General features: G+C 48.6%; 1 protein-coding gene across 1 annotated transcript in view; it reads right to left on the reverse strand.

Annotated features, from left to right (window-relative positions):
* Positions 1-20,953, reverse strand: part of DNALI1 (dynein axonemal light intermediate chain 1) — a 157,802-nt gene that overhangs the window by 58,803 nt on the left and 78,046 nt on the right. The window contains exon 4 of the mRNA XM_069223889.1: positions 17,687-17,865. Within this exon, the coding sequence (XP_069079990.1) occupies positions 17,687-17,865 (179 nt within the window). The remainder of the gene's footprint in view (positions 1-17,686; positions 17,866-20,953) is intronic.

The raw sequence follows: 20,953 nt of genomic DNA on the forward strand, positions 1-20,953 counted from the left end.
GGACTCCGCCTGCCATATTATGATACGTAATACAGCGTGGCAGTTTCCTGAATGGTGGTGCGGTGCTGGCTGTGGAAAACACCGAGACCCATCCCCTCCTGGACAACCGCCTCACCGAGGCAGGTAGGTAGACCGTCCGAAAGGGGGGTTGTTGTGTGCCTGTGTGTGCATGTATGTGTAGCTGTATAAGTGTGGGTGTGTGTGTGTATGTGTGCGTGGAGGGTGTGTGTGCATGCATGCAGAGGGGAGCGGTGCGTGTTGGGGTGCGAGTGAGTAGGTGTGTGTATTGGGATGCATGCGAGTGGGGGTGCATTTGTGCAAGTCTGCGGGTGAATGGGGTGTCTGTGTGAAAGTCTGCGAGTGAGTGGGGGTGTGTGGATGCGTGCAGATGAAGGGGTGTGTGTGGATGCCTGTGGATGCAGAGTGGAAGTGTGTGCATATATGCGTATGCAAAAGGGAGATTGTGTGAATGTATGCGGGTGTGGGAGTGTGCATGAATGAGGAGGTGGTAGGGGTGTGAATGATTGCGGTGGGGTGTGTATGTGAGTGGGGGGGTGTATGTCAGTGTGAAAACAAGTGGGAGTGTTTGTATGTATATGTGTGGTCAGGTGGTGGTGTTTTCATGTATGTGTGAGGTTGGGTGAGAGGGTGTTTCAAGTGTATGGACGGGTGGGGGTGTCTACAAGTATGTAGACGTGTGGGGGTGCATGTGCAGTCAACAGGAATAGGGATTCATGTTGCTGGGTGCATTACCTCCAGGGTTTTCGTGGTGGGGTGACCACTGCGAAAAGCCTGGTGGTTTGCTGCCTCCTAATACGGCCGGTGGGGTTAGGCCTGCTGCCGGCCCAGAGGAGCTAACCGCTGGCCGTGGCGGTCCGACTGGACAGGTGGGCTGGTGGCTTGACTTCGGCCAAACCGCACAACTCGCAATGTGGCGGTCTTTACAGCCAGGTCTTCAGCGGTTAGACCACCACCGCGAGATTGGCGGTTATGAGACCCCTAGTCTGTATGGTTCGAAGGAGACTTCAAAACCACATTCACAATCTATTTGATTACATCTTAATTCCCACCATTCCCCCAAGAAGGGAGATTACCTCTTTATGCACAGTTTGGATGTTGTTTCATCTAATTAAGGGGTTGAATAATCTTCCAGAACCGTTGCCTACACTATAATCAGCACTATTGAGATGCATTCAATCATGAGCTAGCACTTTACAAAACAACTGAAAGAACACATTTAAAGCTTAAAGGTCTGGTTCCCACCTCCTATTCTGGAATGCTCTGTTCATTCAATAACTCTCCCATGCAAAAATATGCTTGACTCCTATGACATACCAATTTCATGTTATTACGGACACTGTTTGCAGTCTGGTCTTCACCTCCAAATACCAGCAAACAGGTTATTAGTCTAATTAGCTTAGTGGATAAAAGGCAGTGGAACATTGCCCAGAATTCATTAGGTTTTCATACAAAAGAACAAGTTACTCACTTCAGTAACACTCGTGTGGATACTCAACTGCAGATTGCTTTAGAATATGCCCTGGCACCAGACTGGATCTGCATAATTCGTCAGCAATGCTATGGTGCACTGGTAGCTGGGGCCATGTGGCTCCTTGTAGATTCCTTACCGCCCTGAGAGTGACGGAGCTGCGCTGCATACCACAGCCACTCTTGTGCCCTGACATCAGTTTCTTGAGTATTTCTCCTTCCACGATCTCCAATAAGGAGGGTATAACACAAATTATTTGATTCAGTGTGCTGAATTTGTTACATTTTTAGATGTAAAAAAGGGCCACACCAGAGGACAGAGGTGTGAAGCAAGTGAGGAATCTGTGATTAGACAGAGCTTCCTCCTGAAAGAATATTGCAGAAGGTAAGTAAATTGTTTGGATGGATACTCTTAATCACAGACACCTCACCTTTAAAATAGATACCTAAGCAGTGCCTCTCAAAGGCGTGCAAATCTGGGGAGTGGACTCAGATCAAAATGTCCTGCAGAACCAAGCTGACGAAGTGATCTCCCACTGGACCTTACTGTTAACATGGTAATGCTTTGTGGATTTATACTCCTATTACATACTGGCAGATGTCAAGAACAGGTACCCCTCTCACCAATGCCATTGCAGCTGCTTTGGCCCTGGTGGAATGGACCATATTCTGATGAAGAGGCTATCCACCTTGAGAGGGCTCTCTTTTGCAGAATCTTGCCTTTCTTTGCACCAAAAAACCCTATAAAGTGCTGATCACCCAAGCAATTTCCTTTGTAAGGTCAATGTAAAAAAAAAAAAACTCAGTGCACTCCTAGGGTCTAAGGACTGAGCATCTCTTCCTCTCCGAGAGGTGAGATACGTCTAAAAATGCTGGCAAGTGGGCATTGCTTGGGGCGTCAAGATGGCGTTAGTACTCTAAAAGTGCCCTGGACCCCTCTGTCATCCGCTGCAATCCTCGTCATGAACAATCTGGCAGCACAGTCACACATGCCAGCCCCAGCACCTACATTGATAATGCCACAGTAGCTGGGGCTGTTCTGACACACTCTGCGGCGACACAAGATGGTGGACATGCATGGTCGCTGAGGGCGTGAATGCTGGAGCCTAGACCTGTGGTGTGCCCCCTTACTGGGCACCAGACCCACCCCTGCCCTGGACGGCAACGTGTCCACTCAGGAATGACCGGCACGCTCCCTACCTGTTACTGGGCCTCCACACTGCTTGAGGCCGGGGTGGTGACTCTGGGCCTACCCGACAGTGACCCTCCACAGCGGGCGGCCTGGGACCTCACGGAGTGCTGGCTGAGCCTGTGCCCCAGGACTTGACAGCACGGACCCGGAACAGAGACCCTGGCGGCGACCCTGAGAGTTGCTTGACAAAGCTGCTGCGGGGGCCCCCCCGCTCTGGGACTGAAAGTGAGAAGTACGGAGGGGGCCTGGCTGGAGGTGCTCCCTTGCTGTACGCTGACCCCACACCTCCTCAAGGTGGTGGCACATTCGAGCTGGGGCAGGCACGAGCTCCATGCCTGACACTGGGGCTGGGGCAACAGTGATGACACCTGAACCTTCATGAGGACTGCCTCTTTGCCTGGGGGCCCGAAGACCTGCTGAGTGCGGGCTATGACTTGACCCGCAGGCCTGACGAGATTTGGGGGCAAACCTGGGACCGCCAGATATGGCTGTTGCAGTTATCCCCCCCCTGTCCTCCCAACCCCCTGGCAGGAGTGAGGGTAGAGGGGGACGCAACGTGAGAATCCCTCACAATGTCAGTGGCCGCAGCAATAAGATACTGACTGGAATTGCGTGCCGCTGATCCATCGCCTAGACCCTCATTATTGGCACAGTGTCGCCCCAAAATAAACCCATCCTAGTCTCATGGCCAAGGCCTACGGGGTGAATGAGTGACAGCAGCACAGGGAACTGGCAATGGGCCCTTTGAGTGCTAGCAACCACCACCTTACAGCTTCATATCCCTGTGAATTTCCACCAAACTTCTCCTGCGCTGGGATGTGTGCGAATCGGCTGCTGCACCATGCCATCCCCATGCCAACCTCATTGACTCTGCCTGCTAGATGGGTATATGTAAACAGCACATGAAGGCCAAATCTGAATTTATTGGTGGCCTCCTGGCCTTGTGCACCAACTGGTCCCTCTGAAGTTGCTCCTGTGCTGAGGAGGTGTGGGGTATTGGAGGCCACCTTAGGCCTTATTGGGACATCCTTACCCGCTGCCACAAATACGAACCTGCGCAGTCACCGTCAAGGCCTAATGCTGCTCATCTTTACAGACATCTTTAAGTGCAGCCAGAAGACACAGTGTACGGCGCAGCCCAGCTGCTCATGCTGCTGCAAGCACACAGTTTCAAGACACACAGTTTCAAGACTGATGACAATTGAGATGAGAAAGGACAAACCAGTGAAATCCCACTACTCCCAACTCATATTGACATCTTTACTACGCCAACAGGAGTATAAGGAGATGATTCCATGGAGGTCCTTGCCTCTACTGGAAGAGATACAGATAAAAACCTGCAAGCTATCCACCACTCAGCGGTTGAGATCAAGATCAGAGAGGTACACCTCCATCAAGAATTAAAAAATGCTACATGCCACATCACGGAGGCAAAGGGGCGAATCTCCACAATGGAGGACAAGATGGCTGACCTCAAGACGAAGGGAACGGCCTGCTCACCCGCACACATAAACTTCAACAACGTGCGGAAGATGCTGAAATTCACAGGAGGCGTAATAATTTTTGCCTCATCGGCTTCCAAGAGGATATGGAGTATAATCAACTTGTCTCCCTGGTTCGCTGTGAAACGCGCCCACAGAGCACTTATACCCAAACCCCCTCCGGGAGCATCGCCCAGACCCACGACTGCCATCTTTTCAACTTTAGAAATCGAGACTGCATCCTGAGAGAGGCCCGTACGCACACAGACCTCCACTTTCAGAACTCACGAATTCTGATTTTTCTAGATTACATGCAAGAGGTCCAAGCTCGCTGTCACTCCTAAGACTCTGTTAAAAAAAAATTGCAAGCTTTACATTTATCCTACATTCTTTTATTCCTGGTGCTTCTTAAGGTGATACATGCAGACAAGACATATTTTATTTTACCCTTTGAGTCCTCATGGGAATGGCTGACTGAGGCGAGCCAGCTTCACGGCACAGATCACCCATCCCTCTCTCCCCCTGTGGCTGCTGCGTGCGCACCAAAAGCTGCAATTACAAGGAACAGTCACCTGAAACATTCCTGCCCTAGATCCAGCTGGCGAAAGGGTAAAGCAAAGCCAACCTCACTGTCACTGAGTTCAGGCTCCTCAGTCTCACAAAGACTGGATTGCTCCCTGGATCCAGTCGAAGGCAAACAACTGACTACTCAAGAAGAAGACAGGCTAAGTCAAACACCCTTGGGCCTTTAAAACCCATCATTAATCATTCTGAGAAATACACCTTTTCTGGAAGACAGACTCTCATCTGGCACTTACTGGCTGACACTGATGATGTTGTATTCATCCTACAACTTGGAGGGGTTCATCACTCCACACCACACAAAATTCATTTTGGCTCCTGTTGGGGCGATGGTTATGGGGTGACAGATGGTTCTTGGGGGGAGGAAGTATGGATAGAGGGGGAGGAGTTACACTGTTCGCATAAGTATTGCCAAATAAATGTTTGAATGTAAATTGTTTAACCTTGCTTTCTTTCAGGTTGTCACAAAGACCTCCTAATGAACGAGTTACTTACCTTCGGTAACGACTTTTCTGGTGGATACATTAGCTACCTGTGGATTCCTCACCTAATGAATACTCCCATGGCGCCAGCATTCGACGGAAATCTTCTTCCTAGTCTCTGCACGTCGACGAGGACGTCACTCTAGCCCACGCGACGCCGTCTGACGTCATACAGGCAATAAGAGGTCCTCGACGACGTGCCGACGTCAGTACCAACATTTTTTACGTGCATGAGAACAACAACCCAATGCAATGAAAGAGCAAGGCAACATCCCATAACCTTGTAAAATACACAATATTGCAATGAATAGCTGTAAATTTAATATAACGAACAAATATATGCAAATCATGTATGTACACAAATATATATATATATATATATACAGATAAATATATACAAGTATCCATATATACAACATCTATTGCAACCTTGAAGACCAAGAGGAGCGCACTCAAGGATTACTTGGTAAGACCAGAAAGGCAACGGGGAGGCGGGTGGGACTGTGAGGAATCCACAGGTAGCTAATGTATCCACCAGAAAAGTTGTTACCGAAGGTAAGTAACTCGTTCTTCTGATGGATACAACTACCTGTGGATTCCTCACCTAATGAATAGAGTCCCAAAGCAGTACCACGCCCGGTGGCGGGTGCCTAAATGGTCAAACCAAGAAATCCTGCAGCACTGACCGTGCAAAATGGCCGTCCCTTCTGACCTCAGAGTCCAAACAGTAATGTTTCGCAAAAGTGTGAAGGGACGACCAAGTTGCGGCCTTGCAGATGTCAACCACAGGAACACCTCTGGCCAAGGCCGAAGTGGCCGACTTAGCTCTGGTGGAATGAGCTCTAATGCCCTCAGGAGGGTCCTTCTTTGCCAAAGAGTAACAGATTTTAATGCAAAGAACCACCCACCTGGAGAGTGTTCTCTTGTGGACTGCCTTTCCTCTCCTTTTGCCCACGTACCCGATGAACAGCTGATCCTCCAGCCTGAAATCCTTTGTTCTATCAATAAAGAAGCTCAACGCCCTCTTTAGGTCCAGACGGTGCAGTCTTTCTTCCTCTTTAGAAGGATGAGGCGGAGGATAGAACGTGGACAAAGTAATTGTCTGAGCCAAATGGAAGGGTGAAACAACCTTCGGGAGGAAAGCAGCCTTGGTCCTCAACACCACCTTATCCCCATAAAAAGTTGTATAAGGGGGCTTTACCGATAAGGCCTGCAACTCACTCACTCTCCTTGCAGATGTTATAGCTACCAGAAAAACTGTTTTTATAACCAAATACCTTAAGGGGCAAGAATGCATAGGCTCGAAAGGGGACCCCATAAGGAAAGTCAGGACCAAGGACAAATCCCATTGCGGCATAACAAATGGTTTTGGAGGATATTTATTTAGAAGACCTTTCAAGAATCTGATAACAATAGGGGATTTAAATAACGATGGTTGGTCTGGAAGACAAATGAAGGCTGACAAGGCCGACAAATAACCCTTAATGGTAGCCACTGCACAACCTTTCTGCGCTAGAGACAGAGCAAAAGACAAAATGTCCGATAGATGAGCATGTAAGGGATCAATCTGCCTCTCTCCACACCACGCAACAAATTTAGACCACCTATTAGCGTAGATAGATTTAGTGGAGTGTCGCCTGGCCGCTAATATAACATCCACTACATCAGGCGGGAGAGAGAAGGAACTCAAGTTGCCCCGTTCAATCTCCAGGCATGTAGGTGCAGACTCTGGAGGTTGGGGTGTAAAACCTGCCCCTGCGACTGCGAGAGGAGGTCTGCCCTGAAAGGGAGACGGAGCGGAGGGCACATTGAGAGTTGGAGAAGGTCGGAATACCACACCCTCCTTGGCCAATCCGGAGCTATTAAGATGACTAGCGCCCGGTCTTGGCGAATTTTCCTCAATACTCGAGGAATCAAGGGTATGGGAGGAAAAGCGTAAAGCAACTGGCCGCACCAGGTTATTTGAAACGCGTCCCCCAACGCTCCCTGCATCGGATACTGGAGGCTGCAGAATAACGGACAATGCGCGTTCTCCAGAGTGGCAAACAGATCTACCCGAGGAAACCCCCACCTTTGGAAGATCAAACGGGCTTGATCTGGATGGAGACGCCACTCGTGATCTGCCGAGAATTGGCGACTGAGACCGTCCGCACGTACATTCAAGACCCCGGCCAGATGATTTGCTACCAAGCAAATCTGATGGTCCTGTGCCCAGGACCATAGTCGAAGAGCTTCTCTGCAGAGAAGGTACGACCCTACTCCTCCCTGTTTGTTTATGTACCACATCGTGGTAGTATTGTCCGTCAGAACCTGTACCGACTGACCACGAAGGGAAGGGAGGAAGGCCTTGAGAGCCAGACGTACAGCCCGTAACTCCAACAGATTGATATGAAACATCTGCTCCTCTGGAGACCAAAGGCCTTTGATCTCCAGATCCCCCAGATGAGCTCCCCACCCTAGAGTGGAAGCATCCGTTATGACCGTGGCCACTGGTGGCGACTGCGCGAACGGCTTTCCTTGTGAAAGATTGTTGCTCGCAATCCACCACTTCAAGTCCACAGCAGCATCTCTGGAGATCTTGACAGCACCTTCTAGATCTCCTTTGTGTTGAGACCACTGCCTTCGGAGGCACCACTGAAGAGCCCTCATGTGCCAGCGAGCATGCGTGACCAACAGAATGCAGGAGGCAAACAGACCGAGCAGACGAAGGACCTTGAGGACTGGAACCACCGCTCCATTTTGAAACATTGGAACCAATTCCTGAATATCTTGAATCCGCTGAGGCGGAGGAAAGGCTCGACTCAATGTTGTATCCAGTACTGCCCCTATGAACAGGAGGCGCTGAGAGGGCTCCAGGTGAGATTTGGGCTCGTTCACCGAAAAACCCAGGTCGAACAACAACTGAGTCGTTGACTGCAGATGATGCGACACAAGCTCCGGCGACTTGGCTTTGATCAACCAGTCGTCCAAGTAAGGGAATACTGCTATCCCCTTCCTTCTGAGCTCTGCCGCAACCACCGACATCACCTTCGTGAAGACTCGAGGTGCTGAAGTAAGACCAAACGGAAGGACCGCAAACTGATAGTGCTGCGATCCCACCATAAACCGGAGATACTTCCTGTGTGACTTGAGTATCGGGATATGAAAGTAAGCATCCTGCAAGTCGACAGACACCATCCAATCTTCCTTGTTCAACGCCAAAAGCACCTGAGCTAGGGTCAGCATCTTGAACTTTTCCTGTTTGAGGAACCAATTCAAGATCCTCAGGTCCAGGATTGGTCTCAACCGACCATCCTTCTTGGGAATCAGGAAATACCTTGAGTAACAACCTCGACCCCTTTCCTGCTCTGGGACCAACTCTACCGCGCCCTTTGAAAGGAGGACTTGTACCTCCTGTTCTAGCAACAGGAGGTGTTCTTCTGAACAATAAGATGGGCGGGGCGGGATGAGGGGCGGGAACTCCCGAAAGGGAAGGGTGTAGCCTTTTCCCACAATACTGAGAACCCAAGTGTCCGTTGTAATAGTCTTCCACTTGTGGAGAAAATGCTGTAATCTTCCCCCTACAGGAGGAGTGAGTGGGAAATGGTGGAAGCCTAAGGCTGCTTTCCCTGCTGCACCCCTCCAGAGGACGAGGAAGAGGCAGAGTGCTGCTGAGAGGCTCCTCTGGTGCGGGCCCTCCCTCTCCCTCTAAAAGATCTATAGGGATGGGAAGAGGCAGGTTGCTGGAATCTCCCCCGAAAGGAAGAGGAGGAAGAGCCACGCCCAAATCCCCAAAACCTCCTGAAAACCCTGGAAGAGGCAGAGGAAGAAGGAGCTTGGAGTCCTAACGATTTGGCTGTGGCCCTGCTCTCCTTAAAACGTTCCAAGGCCGAATCTGCCTTGGCGCCAAACAGCTTGTCCCCATCAAAAGGGAGATCCAATAGGGTTGACTGCTCATCCGCAGAAAACCCCGAATTACGGAGCCAGGCCTGTCTCCTTGCCACCACAGTCGTGCCCATTGCTCTGGCCACCGAGTCGGTGGTGTCCAGCCCAGACTGAATAATCTGGGTCGCGGCAGCCTGGGCATCTGAAACAACATCCAAAAGACCCTGGGGAAGCTCCGTAAATGATGAGGAAATGTCATCCATAAGAGCATGAATATATCTCCCCAGGATACAAGTTGCGTTGGTGGCCTTCAACGCCAGACTGCAGGACGAAAAGATTTTCTTGGACTGCGCATCCAGTTTCTTCGAGTCCCTGTCCCCAGGCACTGTCGGGAAAGAACCAGGCGCTGATTTGGATGAACAGGAGGCCTGCACCACCAAGCTCTCCGGTGTAGGGTGTCTAGAAAGAAAGCCAGGGTCAGTTGGTGCAGCTCGATACCTCCTGGCTACGGCTCTATGAACCGCTGGGGAAGATACTGGTCTCTTCCACACCTCTAGCACCGGATCCAGCAAAGCGTCATTAAAGGGCAATAGAGGCTCTGCCGCAGCTGAGGCCGGATGAAGCACCTCTGTCAGAAGGTTCTGTTTTGTCTCTGCCACCGGCAAAGGCAGGTCCAGAAAACTAGCTGCCTTCCGTACCACTGCGTGAAAGGAAGCAGCCTCCTCCGTGTATTCCCCTGGAGACGAAAGATCCCACTCAGGGGAAGTGTCCAGCCCACTGGCTGTATCTAGACCATGCAGTCCATCACCCGAGTCCTCTAGTTCTCCTTCTTCCAGGACTCGTTGGTACTCCTGCTCCTCTAATAAACGGAGAGCACGTCTCCTCGAATGAAGCCTCGGCTCGATACGCGGAGTCGACAATGCCTCCGCCGAAGCCGAAGATCGGCGCCGATCTTCAGAAGCCATCGACGCCGCGTCCGGCGCCACAGGTAACTTCGGCGCCGATGAAAGAGCACTCGGAGCGGATGGACCCACCGGAGTCACAGGACGAAATCCCGACGTCGACGGGATGGAAATCTCCGGGGCCAATCCCTCCGAAGCCACCGGAGCGGCCACCGGCGCAGAGCCCACGTTCCCAAAAGGGAGAAAGGGCATAAAGGGTGCCGGCCGTAGAGGCGCAGGATCACCCAATGAAAAGGCCAAAGGGCCAGCCGGAGCACCCCCTGGAGCCATCTGTTGGAAGATGGTATACATCGCATTTAGGAATGCGGTACTATCGGCTCCAGGGGTGGGAAAAGCCGGATACTGGGGTGCCTGTATCGAAGGCGACCCCGACGCCGGCCTCGACGTCTGCGACGCCGGGGACAACACCAGAGGCTGCACCACTTCAATCACCGACGCCTGTCCAGGTGAAGTCGGTGACGCCGGAGAGGGCAACGGCGTCGATGGATGCGGCGTGACCGTGGGACTGACCTCCCAAGTCCTCCGGCGCCGATCCAAAGACCTTGAACGAGTCTCCTTGCTTGAATGGCGCCGTGATTCTCTACGGCGCCGGGAGTCTCGATGACGCCGATGCCTTGGCGAAGAAGACTTCTTATGATGTTTTTCTTTCTTCGACTTCGCCATAAACAACTTCGCCTCACGTTCCTTGAGGGCCTTTGGATTCATGTGCTGGCATGAATCACAAGTCGAGACGTCGTGGTCGGAGCTTAAACACCAAAGGCAGTCGGAGTGAGGATCCGTAACTGACATCTTGCCCCCACACTCACGACAAGGCTTAAAACCCGACTTTCTCTGCGACATTATTTCTGCAGCGAAGGACTACGCAGCAAAAAATACACTGTAACCACGAAAGTAACAGTTGCTCCCTCGAAGATAACCGTTTCGAATGCACGGAAAAAAGTGAACTGACGTCGGCACGTCGTCGAGGACCTCTTATTGCCTGTATGACGTCAGACGGCGTCGCGTGGGCTAGAGTGACGCCCTCGTCGACGTGCAGAGACTAGGAAGAAGATTTCCGTCGAATGCTGGCACCATGGGAGTATTCATTAGGTGAGGAATCCACAGGTAGTTGTATCCATCAGAAACCACCATGCATGCAGCAACCGCTAAACACCTGTTTCTTGTGCATCAGACCAGATGCTTAGACTAATTGAAGTCACCAACTTGCTTCCAATCCGGTCGAGCCCTATGTCACTACACTTCTCATGGCCCTGTACAATGTGATGCCATGGAATGTAAATGCTAAATTTTGTCCGGCAGGCCATTCGGGAGTCATGCCCTATGGTCAACGGCTCCTTCCATCCATCCATCTTAATGCTACAGGAGACCCATCTGCTGGACACATCCTGTCCATTCCTTGCTTGTTATGGTTTTTATTGTGTATATCATGCTGGTCTTGCCCGGGGAGCCCGCACAGTGGTGATACTTCTGCGTTGCTCCTTTCCCCTAGTGGTGACTCGATCTTGGATTGATGCTCAAGGCCAGTTCCTTTGCTTAGCAGATATGTCAGAGTGCCATTCTGTGAATATTCTCTGTGTATATGCGCCTCCCACGGCGCTAACCACATTGTCCGAGGTAGTGGCCTACCTTCCCCCTGGTCACACAATCATGGGTGGTGATGTAAATGTGGTTCTAGAACCAGAAATGGATTCCACATGTCCCCTTCTGCCACCCGGTGTCAAAGTTAAGCCCTCCTCCGTAACTCGATTACCCACTTGGGCTTATGCAACGAATGGAGTACCTGGCATCCCAGGAACCCACAGTACACCCATACCTGAGCTGCACACCATGCACATGTGTGTATTGACATGTTCCTCATGCCAGCTACTGATATACTGTCAGTCACGCAGATCCAGATACTTCCTCAAGGAATCTCGGATCACGCTCCATTACTTCTTGAGATTGGCTCACCAAACCACTTCTTGACACCCTCTGTGGCGACTCAATGCATGGTACCTCCAAGATGAGGCATATAACCGAGACCTCCACTGAGAAACTGAGGCATACTTTTGCAATAATGCAGGAACTGTCCAATCCCCAGGAATGCATGCAAGGCTACTGTCCGAGGTCAATGCAAAGCTCTTTTCAGACAGAAAAAGAAGGCCCAACAAGATCACATTACTCAACTGGAGGCTTCAGCAATCCAGCTAGAAACACAGTTGGCCCACTACAAGTCAATGTGATGCCACTAGAGCCCTGACCTTGGTGAGAGAAGAAATTAGAGCCCATACTTAGAGACAGCAAAACAAATTTGGAATGCTTCATAGGCACAGGTCTATGGTTGGGGGGACAAAAACAGCAAATTGCTCTACTGGCTCGCTTGCAAGCCCCTAGAGGGGCGGATCATACCAGCAGTGACGGACTTGAGGAGATCTATGCAAACCACATCCCCTGGCCAAGCCTCTGCATTTGTTAACTAATATGCCACGCTCCACACTGCGGTCCCCCAACCAGATTCCGAAAGAGATGCTCCCCTCAATGACGAGATAACTATGCCCTACCTATCAATATTAAGCCGACAGGCACTGGACTAACTCATTATGTTGGAAGAGATCAGGGAAGCAATCTCAGCCCTGAAGCCAGGCAAGATGCCAGGTCCAGACGGCTACCCTGCCGAATTCTATACCAAATGTAATGATATCCTGCCCCTCATCTAGTAAACCTATATGAGGAGGCACTGAAGACAGCCACCTTCCTCCAGGACCCTGGCCAGGCCACCATAGTGGTCATACTGAAGACACAACCCCCATCTCATTGTTGCGCCGACTACTGGCCGATCTCTCTTATCAACGGGGAGGTCAAGATTTATGCTACTATCCTAGCTTAACATCTCCGACAAACCACTGGGTCCTTGAGCCACCCTGACCAGTACAGCTTCATGCCTGCCCGCAGCACCAAACACTGTTTGCGGCGTCTACATGTGGCACTCACCCAGCGACACACTATCCCAACTCCACTGGTCTTGTTACTAACAGAGATTTGAGAAGGCGTTTGGTACGGTGGATTGGGACTATCAATTTCTAGTCCTAGGAAAGACAGGCTTTGGACCGCACTTTTGTTGCATGCTTTATACAAAAACAACAGCCCAAGTGCAAATCAATGGGGTGCTGTTAGAGGCATTTAACTTAACGTATGGCACAGCACCCAGCAAGGTTGCACTCTTCCTCCCCTCCTTTTCACATTGGCCAGAGAGTCTTTCACTCGACTTGTACGCGGCGACCCACTGTTCGTGGGATGGAGGTTGGAAACAGGCCAAGAAGACCGCATCGCACTTTATGTGGACAACATGTTCTTCTACCTAGCAAACCTGGCAGACAGTCGCCCTTGTTGTCTTCACCTCTTGAAACTATTCACAGAAGCCTCTGGCCTGACCGTTAATCCGGCCAAGTCACTCCTGGTTTCCTTGACCAGTATTTGAGAGGCAGTGGACTGGCATTCGAACATACCAATCGGGTGCCTTAGCTTCCACTATTTAGGTATCCATGTTGTCCTTGAGCTGTTCCTGACTTGGTCCCTCAATACAACTCCGCTAGTCCGTAAGGTCAGAGCGGACCTCAAAAAATGGCAATCACTCCCATTAAATTTCATGGGATTAATCACATTATATAAGATGATGATACTACCTGGGTTTCTCTATCTTTTTCAAAATTTTCCCATCAACATCCCCTGTCAGTGGTTCAGAGAAATGGAGTCCATGGCCAGTGCCTAACACAAGATGGCGCTTATCCAGGAACATTTGTCAACGGCCCCCATATGAGGGAGAGCTGGGCATGTCTAACCTCTACTGCTTCTATTTAGCATCTCAAATCATCATCATGAATGACTGATTTACGGGGGGTTGGTCTGAGCCAGCCTACCGACTAGAACTCCCCTTATTAGGCTTCCCTGTATGATGGAGATGCTCTATGGCAACCCCATTTCTCTAAAAATTCCAGGAGTCAACAGGGTGGTGTTTTGTAGCTGAAGAGCTGCTCAGCAGCACACAGGATGGTGGATGAAAATTACTCAACATACCCCCTGTGGCATGGAACGTGGCTGTGGGATGTCACTGTCCAAGAGGGATTTCCCCTTATGGGATACCACACGTATTACCCTGGTTGGAGATATGTGGTCAGGCACAAACATGGTCTCCTTCCAGGAACTCCAACATCCCAAATGCAATTTCATAAATGTTTGTAATCACGCCATGCATTGAGAGTATACATGCCTCCCCCTGTGCCAGAATTTAGTCCTTTGGAAGCTAAGGTAGTGATGGGGGCCCTACGTAAGGGAGATACTGAATGCCTCAAACTCTCAAACCCATTACGTCTAAGTGGGAAACATGGACTGGCCCTATGGAAGACGCAGACTGGCGGGATGCGCTGATGGCACCTAGAGTCATCGCAAACGGTGCCAGACTGAGACTGGTGCAGATATACTACCTGCACTGTGCCTATCTGACACCTGCCAGACTACACCGAGGAGGTCCCTTGGCCAACCTACAATGTAATCGCTGCTCTCATTCACTGGTTGACTTCTTCCATGTGGCCTGGTCATGCCCCTTCATAACATGCTACTGGAAGGTGATCCTGGGCGAGCTTTCTAGGGTGCTGGGTCAAATCCTCGACCTCTTCCCACTTGTAGTCTTATTAGGGGTTGATAAAGGGATTGGGTGCTCACTGTCAGATAAGATATTTCTGGGTACTGCTCTAATGGTCGCTAAAAGGACAGAGCTGCGCAATGGAAGGCACCTGGCCCTCTGGCGATATCGAGGTGGAGGCGAGGGGTCGATTGGTGTGCCCAGATGGAACGACTAGTGTACATGGCACGAGGATGCCACCAAAAACATGCTAAGATCTGGTCCAAATGGTTAGATGATGTAGGATTGGACACTGAAATGTAATATTACAGGAATGACTTGTCTGACTATGGAAATACTACCTATGCATTACATAAGATATGTTTATTATAAGGGGTATGTATGGACCAGGGTGGGTGAGGCTTGTTCATATCGAATCTGTAATTGCGACATGTTATAATTAACACAAAACAATCAAAATTGGTTATCAAAAATAAAAAAAATGCGGCCAAAGTAACTGATTTGCCAACAAGGAAGGATGTCACGACCTTTGGTAGAAAAGCTGCCCAGGTTCTCAGTACCAATTTGACTCTAAGAAAGGCTATATTGGGTGGTTGTACCAAAAGCTCTAGCAGTTCACTCACATTGACATGCTTGCAATAAGGAAGACAGTTTTAAGTGTCAAAAGCTTTAAGGAACAGTTGATTATAGGCTCAAAGTGCTTGCATTTGAGCAATATCGAAAAAGGTTCAGATCCCATTGAGGCATTAAAAATGATTGTTGGGAAATATGCAAGTCAAACCTTTCATAAAATGCAACAATAATGAAGACTTATAAAAGACGGATGAAGGTTGTTTTGTCTGTGAGGACCAGTGGCAGCTTTCCTTTGCTGAAGGGCAGTAATGCTTTAGGGATCAGGCAGATCACCCAAAGCTCCAGAAGATTTACCTGTAGCTGACTTTCCTCTGGAGACCAACGGCTTCTGGTCTCTAACTGTCTCAAACAGTCCGCCTCAGACCCTTTACCACTATCGACCCCTTAACACTAAAAACACCCTTACCCCTACCTGCATGTTAACCCTTTTTTTAATATAACATTAAAATAATGACATTTAAAAAGCATACTTTTGGAGTAAAATACTGGGTGGTAATTGATGAGTGGTAAAGTTAAAAAACACAGAAATCACTTACTTGCAAGGTAAATGTCATGTATGGTCAAATCTACGGACAACAATCAATCTCCTACGTCTTGAGCTGACAGGATGTGTACCAGAGTGAGCATTTTGAAACAGTCCTTCCTTAGAAAAGCATTCAGTGGGCGGAGAGTGAAGGTTCTCCATACTCAAGTCCAGAACCTGTTCAATTGCACCCATGTGCAACAGAAGGTTGACCTCCTGCTTGTGATCTTCCGAAAGTCACTCTGGTGTGGGAGGAAGATGGGGTGGAGAGGAAATGAAAGACGGTATGTAGCTCCTTTGAAAAAGACACATGCGTTTGAAGTGACGGATCTCCATCCGGGGAGGAAATATCGTATTCTACCTCCTACACGCCAGGCATGAGCTTGAGAGGGCAATCTAAAGTGGCTTGGTAGTTGCTGCAGCAGGGACAGAAGAACTGGAGGACTACTGTTCCTGCTAGTTTGAACAGTTTCTACTGCTGCCATATCTATGACCTCAAAAGGACTAGGTTGTGTGTCTGAGTTTTTGTTTGTTGATGCGGAAATTGCTTAGCTGGTGTCAACAGCCCCAACATCATGCTGTGGTGCGACTATTCTCGAATCATTCTAGAGATTAAATCGCCTTTTCTCCAAGTAGCTTGGAACCATCAAAGAACTTGTACTTAAAGGACCCCTGCACATCTCGAGAAATCCTAGATGAGCACATCCATGTATACCTTCTGAAAATGACACTGGTACCAACAGCTCTACCGATGTAGTCCATAGTGTCCAGGTCAGTTTGGGACACACACCTGGCTGCGCTCTGACCATCATACTTCCTTTGTTCGCTCCCTCTTTCTCTCACAAGACCTGCGTGCCTCAACTCCCGTATGTCACTCATTATTCACACCATAATTTCTTGAGTGGCTTTTTTGTGCTATGTTGTAGGAAGTGAGGAGGTTGGTATTGCTCCGTTTGCTGTATGAGCTTTCCTCACTTTTGGTGAAATTTGCTGTGTACTCTTCAGCTCTACTGGGTACCTGGAGCTGCAGTTCAGTTTGCTAATGCTGCTAGGAATTTTGAAATGCATTCTCTGTTGTGATGAACATGGGATAGAAAATTACTCCCAGGTCAGCCTCAAAAGTAGGAACAGGACTGGAGCAGTTCCTCATAGCTGGGGACTCCTGTAACACATGTGGTCCCTTCAAAATTAGTAGTAGCAAGTGATCTTTGTCACCAGTTTTTGTGCCTTCTTGCATGTGGACAGAAACACAGTAGTTGTACTAATTAGTCCTTTAGTATCAAGCTTTCTTCTCTACTTCTGGGTAAACCTATCTCCTCATTATTAATCTTTCTCCGCTACATCTGGGGAAACTTATCTCTACCTATACTTTCCCCTGCAATACTGTTCTGGAATAACCTGTTCCTCTCCATACTGCCTCTCCAGTAGATGTGGTGCTCTGTGTGCTGGCTTTGGACAACAGAGAATTTTACTCAGCAGGCCACAACATTCTTCTGATGACATGACAGTGGGCGATAGTGAAAGGATGAAGGTAGTATGAAACTGAGGAAGAGATTGGAGATATTCAAGAAAGATGCAGAGTTATGGGAGAGAGGAAAGCAAGGGTATAACTATCATTAGTGAAGCAAGTGTAGTAACACTGGTGGCCAGAACCCCAGTTACAACTGTTTTTTGTTTTTATTAGCTAACACGGAGAAAGACCATTTTCCATACTTTGATTAGGGCCACTGATACCCTTACTATGCCATTTGTTAACAAGTGAGATTTGTTGGGGCCTTTAAAGATGATTTATGTAATTCCAAACCCTCGGGTACAGCACACAATGGAACACAGGAAACATGCCGTCAAAAGCCCCTCTTACCTTCTTCTCCATATCAGATTTGCCCTGTTCGGCCTGCAAGGCTTTTCTCATGCCAAATGCCACACTGCTTTCATATAGGGTCTGGTAGGCAGCAATGGTCATACGAATTTCATCACGCACTCGGAGGAGCAGGACGCCACGCTCAGCACAGTTAATAGTTATCTGTCTGATGAGTTCATCTGCAAAGAAATAAGTAAAACTTAAAACACTGACGAAGACGATCAGCCCAGAGACCTTGGCATGTGTACAGGTATTCTCAATCTGAAGCACCTGATGTGTCTCATTATGGACTGTACATTAAAATAAAATAAAAAAGACAGCTTACATACGATCATATGTTTAAGTTTATTGTTTTTTAAGTCCCATCTTACAAAAAGTTAAACAATCTTACACTGTGGCATAATTTAGCAAGGGGTTGTCTATAAACTATTAAGTATATGGTTAAATCTGTTGAATTCTGTACCGATACATAACATTAATTACATATTTATAATAGTGTGAAGTAGTGGTGTTTCACCAAAACCATAGGGTTTATGAGAAGCTTGAGGTGGGGTGGAGCGACCAAGCAAACTCTTTTCTAGGAGACAGGTGGAAGGGGACCTTGGGAACCTGTTTTCTCTACATTTTACAGGTGTCAAGGGGGAGAGTATGGTCAAAGTTGGCCACAGAATGCTTGCAGTCTGTTGCTGGTCCCCACAAGGGGCAGACAGCATGCAACACTATCCTTTTACTCTTTCAGACCTTGAAGATGGCTTGTCTGAAAGCGGTGTACGTGAGGTGTAGCTAGAGAGTGCATAACTGCATCATTTCAACCACTGTTGACAACTAACTAATAGCACAAGAGCTAAATACTTTCAGCACTGTCAAAATGTGGAGGTATCATTGAGAATTTAAAAGTCTTAGGGCTAGATGTATCAAACGGTTTTACCCATTTTGTGTCTATGGGAAAATGTGTTCGTACATATGGCCCTTAGTACTCACGTGTCACAGACGCTCTTCCAGCAGACTGCACAACATGGCAGTCCTGAACAGCATTTGCCTGGGCTATTACATGCATCATGGCACAACTGAACTGTTTGACTTCAAGAATTCCTGATACCAATCAGTGACTCCATGCTGCAATGATCATACTGCAGGTTCTACTTCTCACCGATAGACCTGAGCATATTGTGGTTCATTGTAGACTCATTTTAAGGCAAGTTCATTGAATTATTTGAACTCAGACATTTTTTAAATATTTTCAGTGGCGGCCGGCAGCTTTAGAAGGGAGGGGGGCGGGCGGGGCACACACACACTCATTCTTTCACACACAGACACGCACACACGCACGTACGTTCATTAACAACACTCATACCATTCAAACATGCACGCGCACACCAAACATTCATTTTAAAGCATCACACACACTCATTCTTTCACACACGCACGCACGCACATCCATTAACATTCATACCATTCAAACATGCTCGCATGCACCAAACATTCATTTTACGATAGCACACACTCATTCTTTCACACACACACGCACGCACATCCATTAACAACACTCATAACACTCAAACATACACGCGTGCACTAAACATTCAATTTAAAACATCACACACATACACACACATACACCCACACACACACTTACCTTCAGCCTCCAGGTCCCAGGAGGGTTGGGACTGCTGCCTTCCCTCAATGGCTTGACCTTAGGTCAGCCAATGAGGGAAGGCAGCAGTCCTAGCCTCGTCACAGAGTGGGATGGGGTCAGTGAGACTGCTGACCCCACCCCACTCTGTGACGAAGTGTCACTGATTGACACTCGCCCTGGGTGCTTCAGGGCTTAAACCTGAAGCGCCCAGGGCGAGTGTCAATGGGTGACGCTTTCCTCGTCACCCAGGGGAGTGCCTCGAGGCACCTTTGCTGAGCCGAGGAGGTCACGCCCATAGGAGCTGTGACCTCCTCAGCCCAGCAAAGTTCAGCTCAGGCAGCCAGGAGTCTGCGCAAATCGCGCATTGATCACTCCTGGCTGTCTGAGCTGAAAATGAAGAGTGTCTGTCAGGCTGACCTTTGTTCAGCCTAACAGACAATCTTCATGAGGGGCATAAGGTGGGGGGGCGTGGCGCCTCCGCCCTAAAGGACGGGCTGCCACTGAATGTTTTGTATCTGGTTGATTACAATCTACTTACAACTGAGCGCTAAATTGTTGCCTGACTTCCTGTTTTTTAAGTTTCTACGAAGCTGCTATAGTTTCAAACGAATAATTTCTCATATAAGATTTCCTTAACACTCTCACTTTTTACAATGCAGTGCCCTGTGTGTCCTCAATAACACAATTCTTGATCAATGCTGCAGATGATGCTGAATCCAAGCAACCAATTGTGGCTGTGTCTTCGTTAAGCGAGAAACTTGGTACGCTCACATGGATCTGCAAGGATTTTTTAGTCTTTCCCATGAGGCATACTTTTTCATTTTATCTTCTGAAGTCAATATCAGTTTCCAAACATCTCTTGGAATATTCCTTCGGTTTCTCATGCTAAGTTCCACAGTCAACCTTCTTAAGATTTAATTTAATGTTGCTATTTCCTACTTCGCATTCAAATGATTTTTGATTGTGTTGGTTTTCCAGTTCTATGATGCCGAAGCTTCCCTCCTTCCTGAAGCTTCTCCATGCATGCTTAGATTATCCAAATTGTTACCAACATAGAAGTCATGCAAGTCTAACTAGATGCCCAATTCTGAGCTTTGTTTGGGTGCTGTGAAATATGACATCTCCAAGTGTGCCTGAATGCCTCATACATGTATTTCATTGTTCTTGAAACTCGCTGTACTTGATGTTCCTGTGTGCCGTCCATTGGAGGATACTTCAAGAATGGATGTGCCCTATACTGAGTTCTATTTAGACAGTGCAGTCTGGGTTTATAAGAATATGGCAACTATTTGTTGCTTTCTGTCTTTGTATGGGATTGCGGGCTGCTCACTCTTGTCCACGGACTAGTCCAAGAGCAACTTATTGGTAGCTGGCTGTATGCTCACTGAAGAACTGATTAATTAATGCCTGCACTAGATTTACAATGTTAGCACTCGCACTATATTGCAATCTTCTTCCTATTATGTTTTGCTGCTTAGAGAGACATACATTATCTAGTGTGACCATCCTTGCTCTACTCCTCCCTGCATGTTCCCTTACAATTAGTTTATGCCCCAAGGATACTCATTTTGACAGTTCCAGGAACCAGACGTTTATACCAACTGAATGTGCATTCACTTATGTGTGTCTGG

The sequence above is a fragment of the Pleurodeles waltl genome, chromosome 3_1, assembly GCF_031143425.1.
Source record: "Pleurodeles waltl isolate 20211129_DDA chromosome 3_1, aPleWal1.hap1.20221129, whole genome shotgun sequence".
Taxonomy (NCBI): domain Eukaryota; kingdom Metazoa; phylum Chordata; class Amphibia; order Caudata; family Salamandridae; genus Pleurodeles; species Pleurodeles waltl.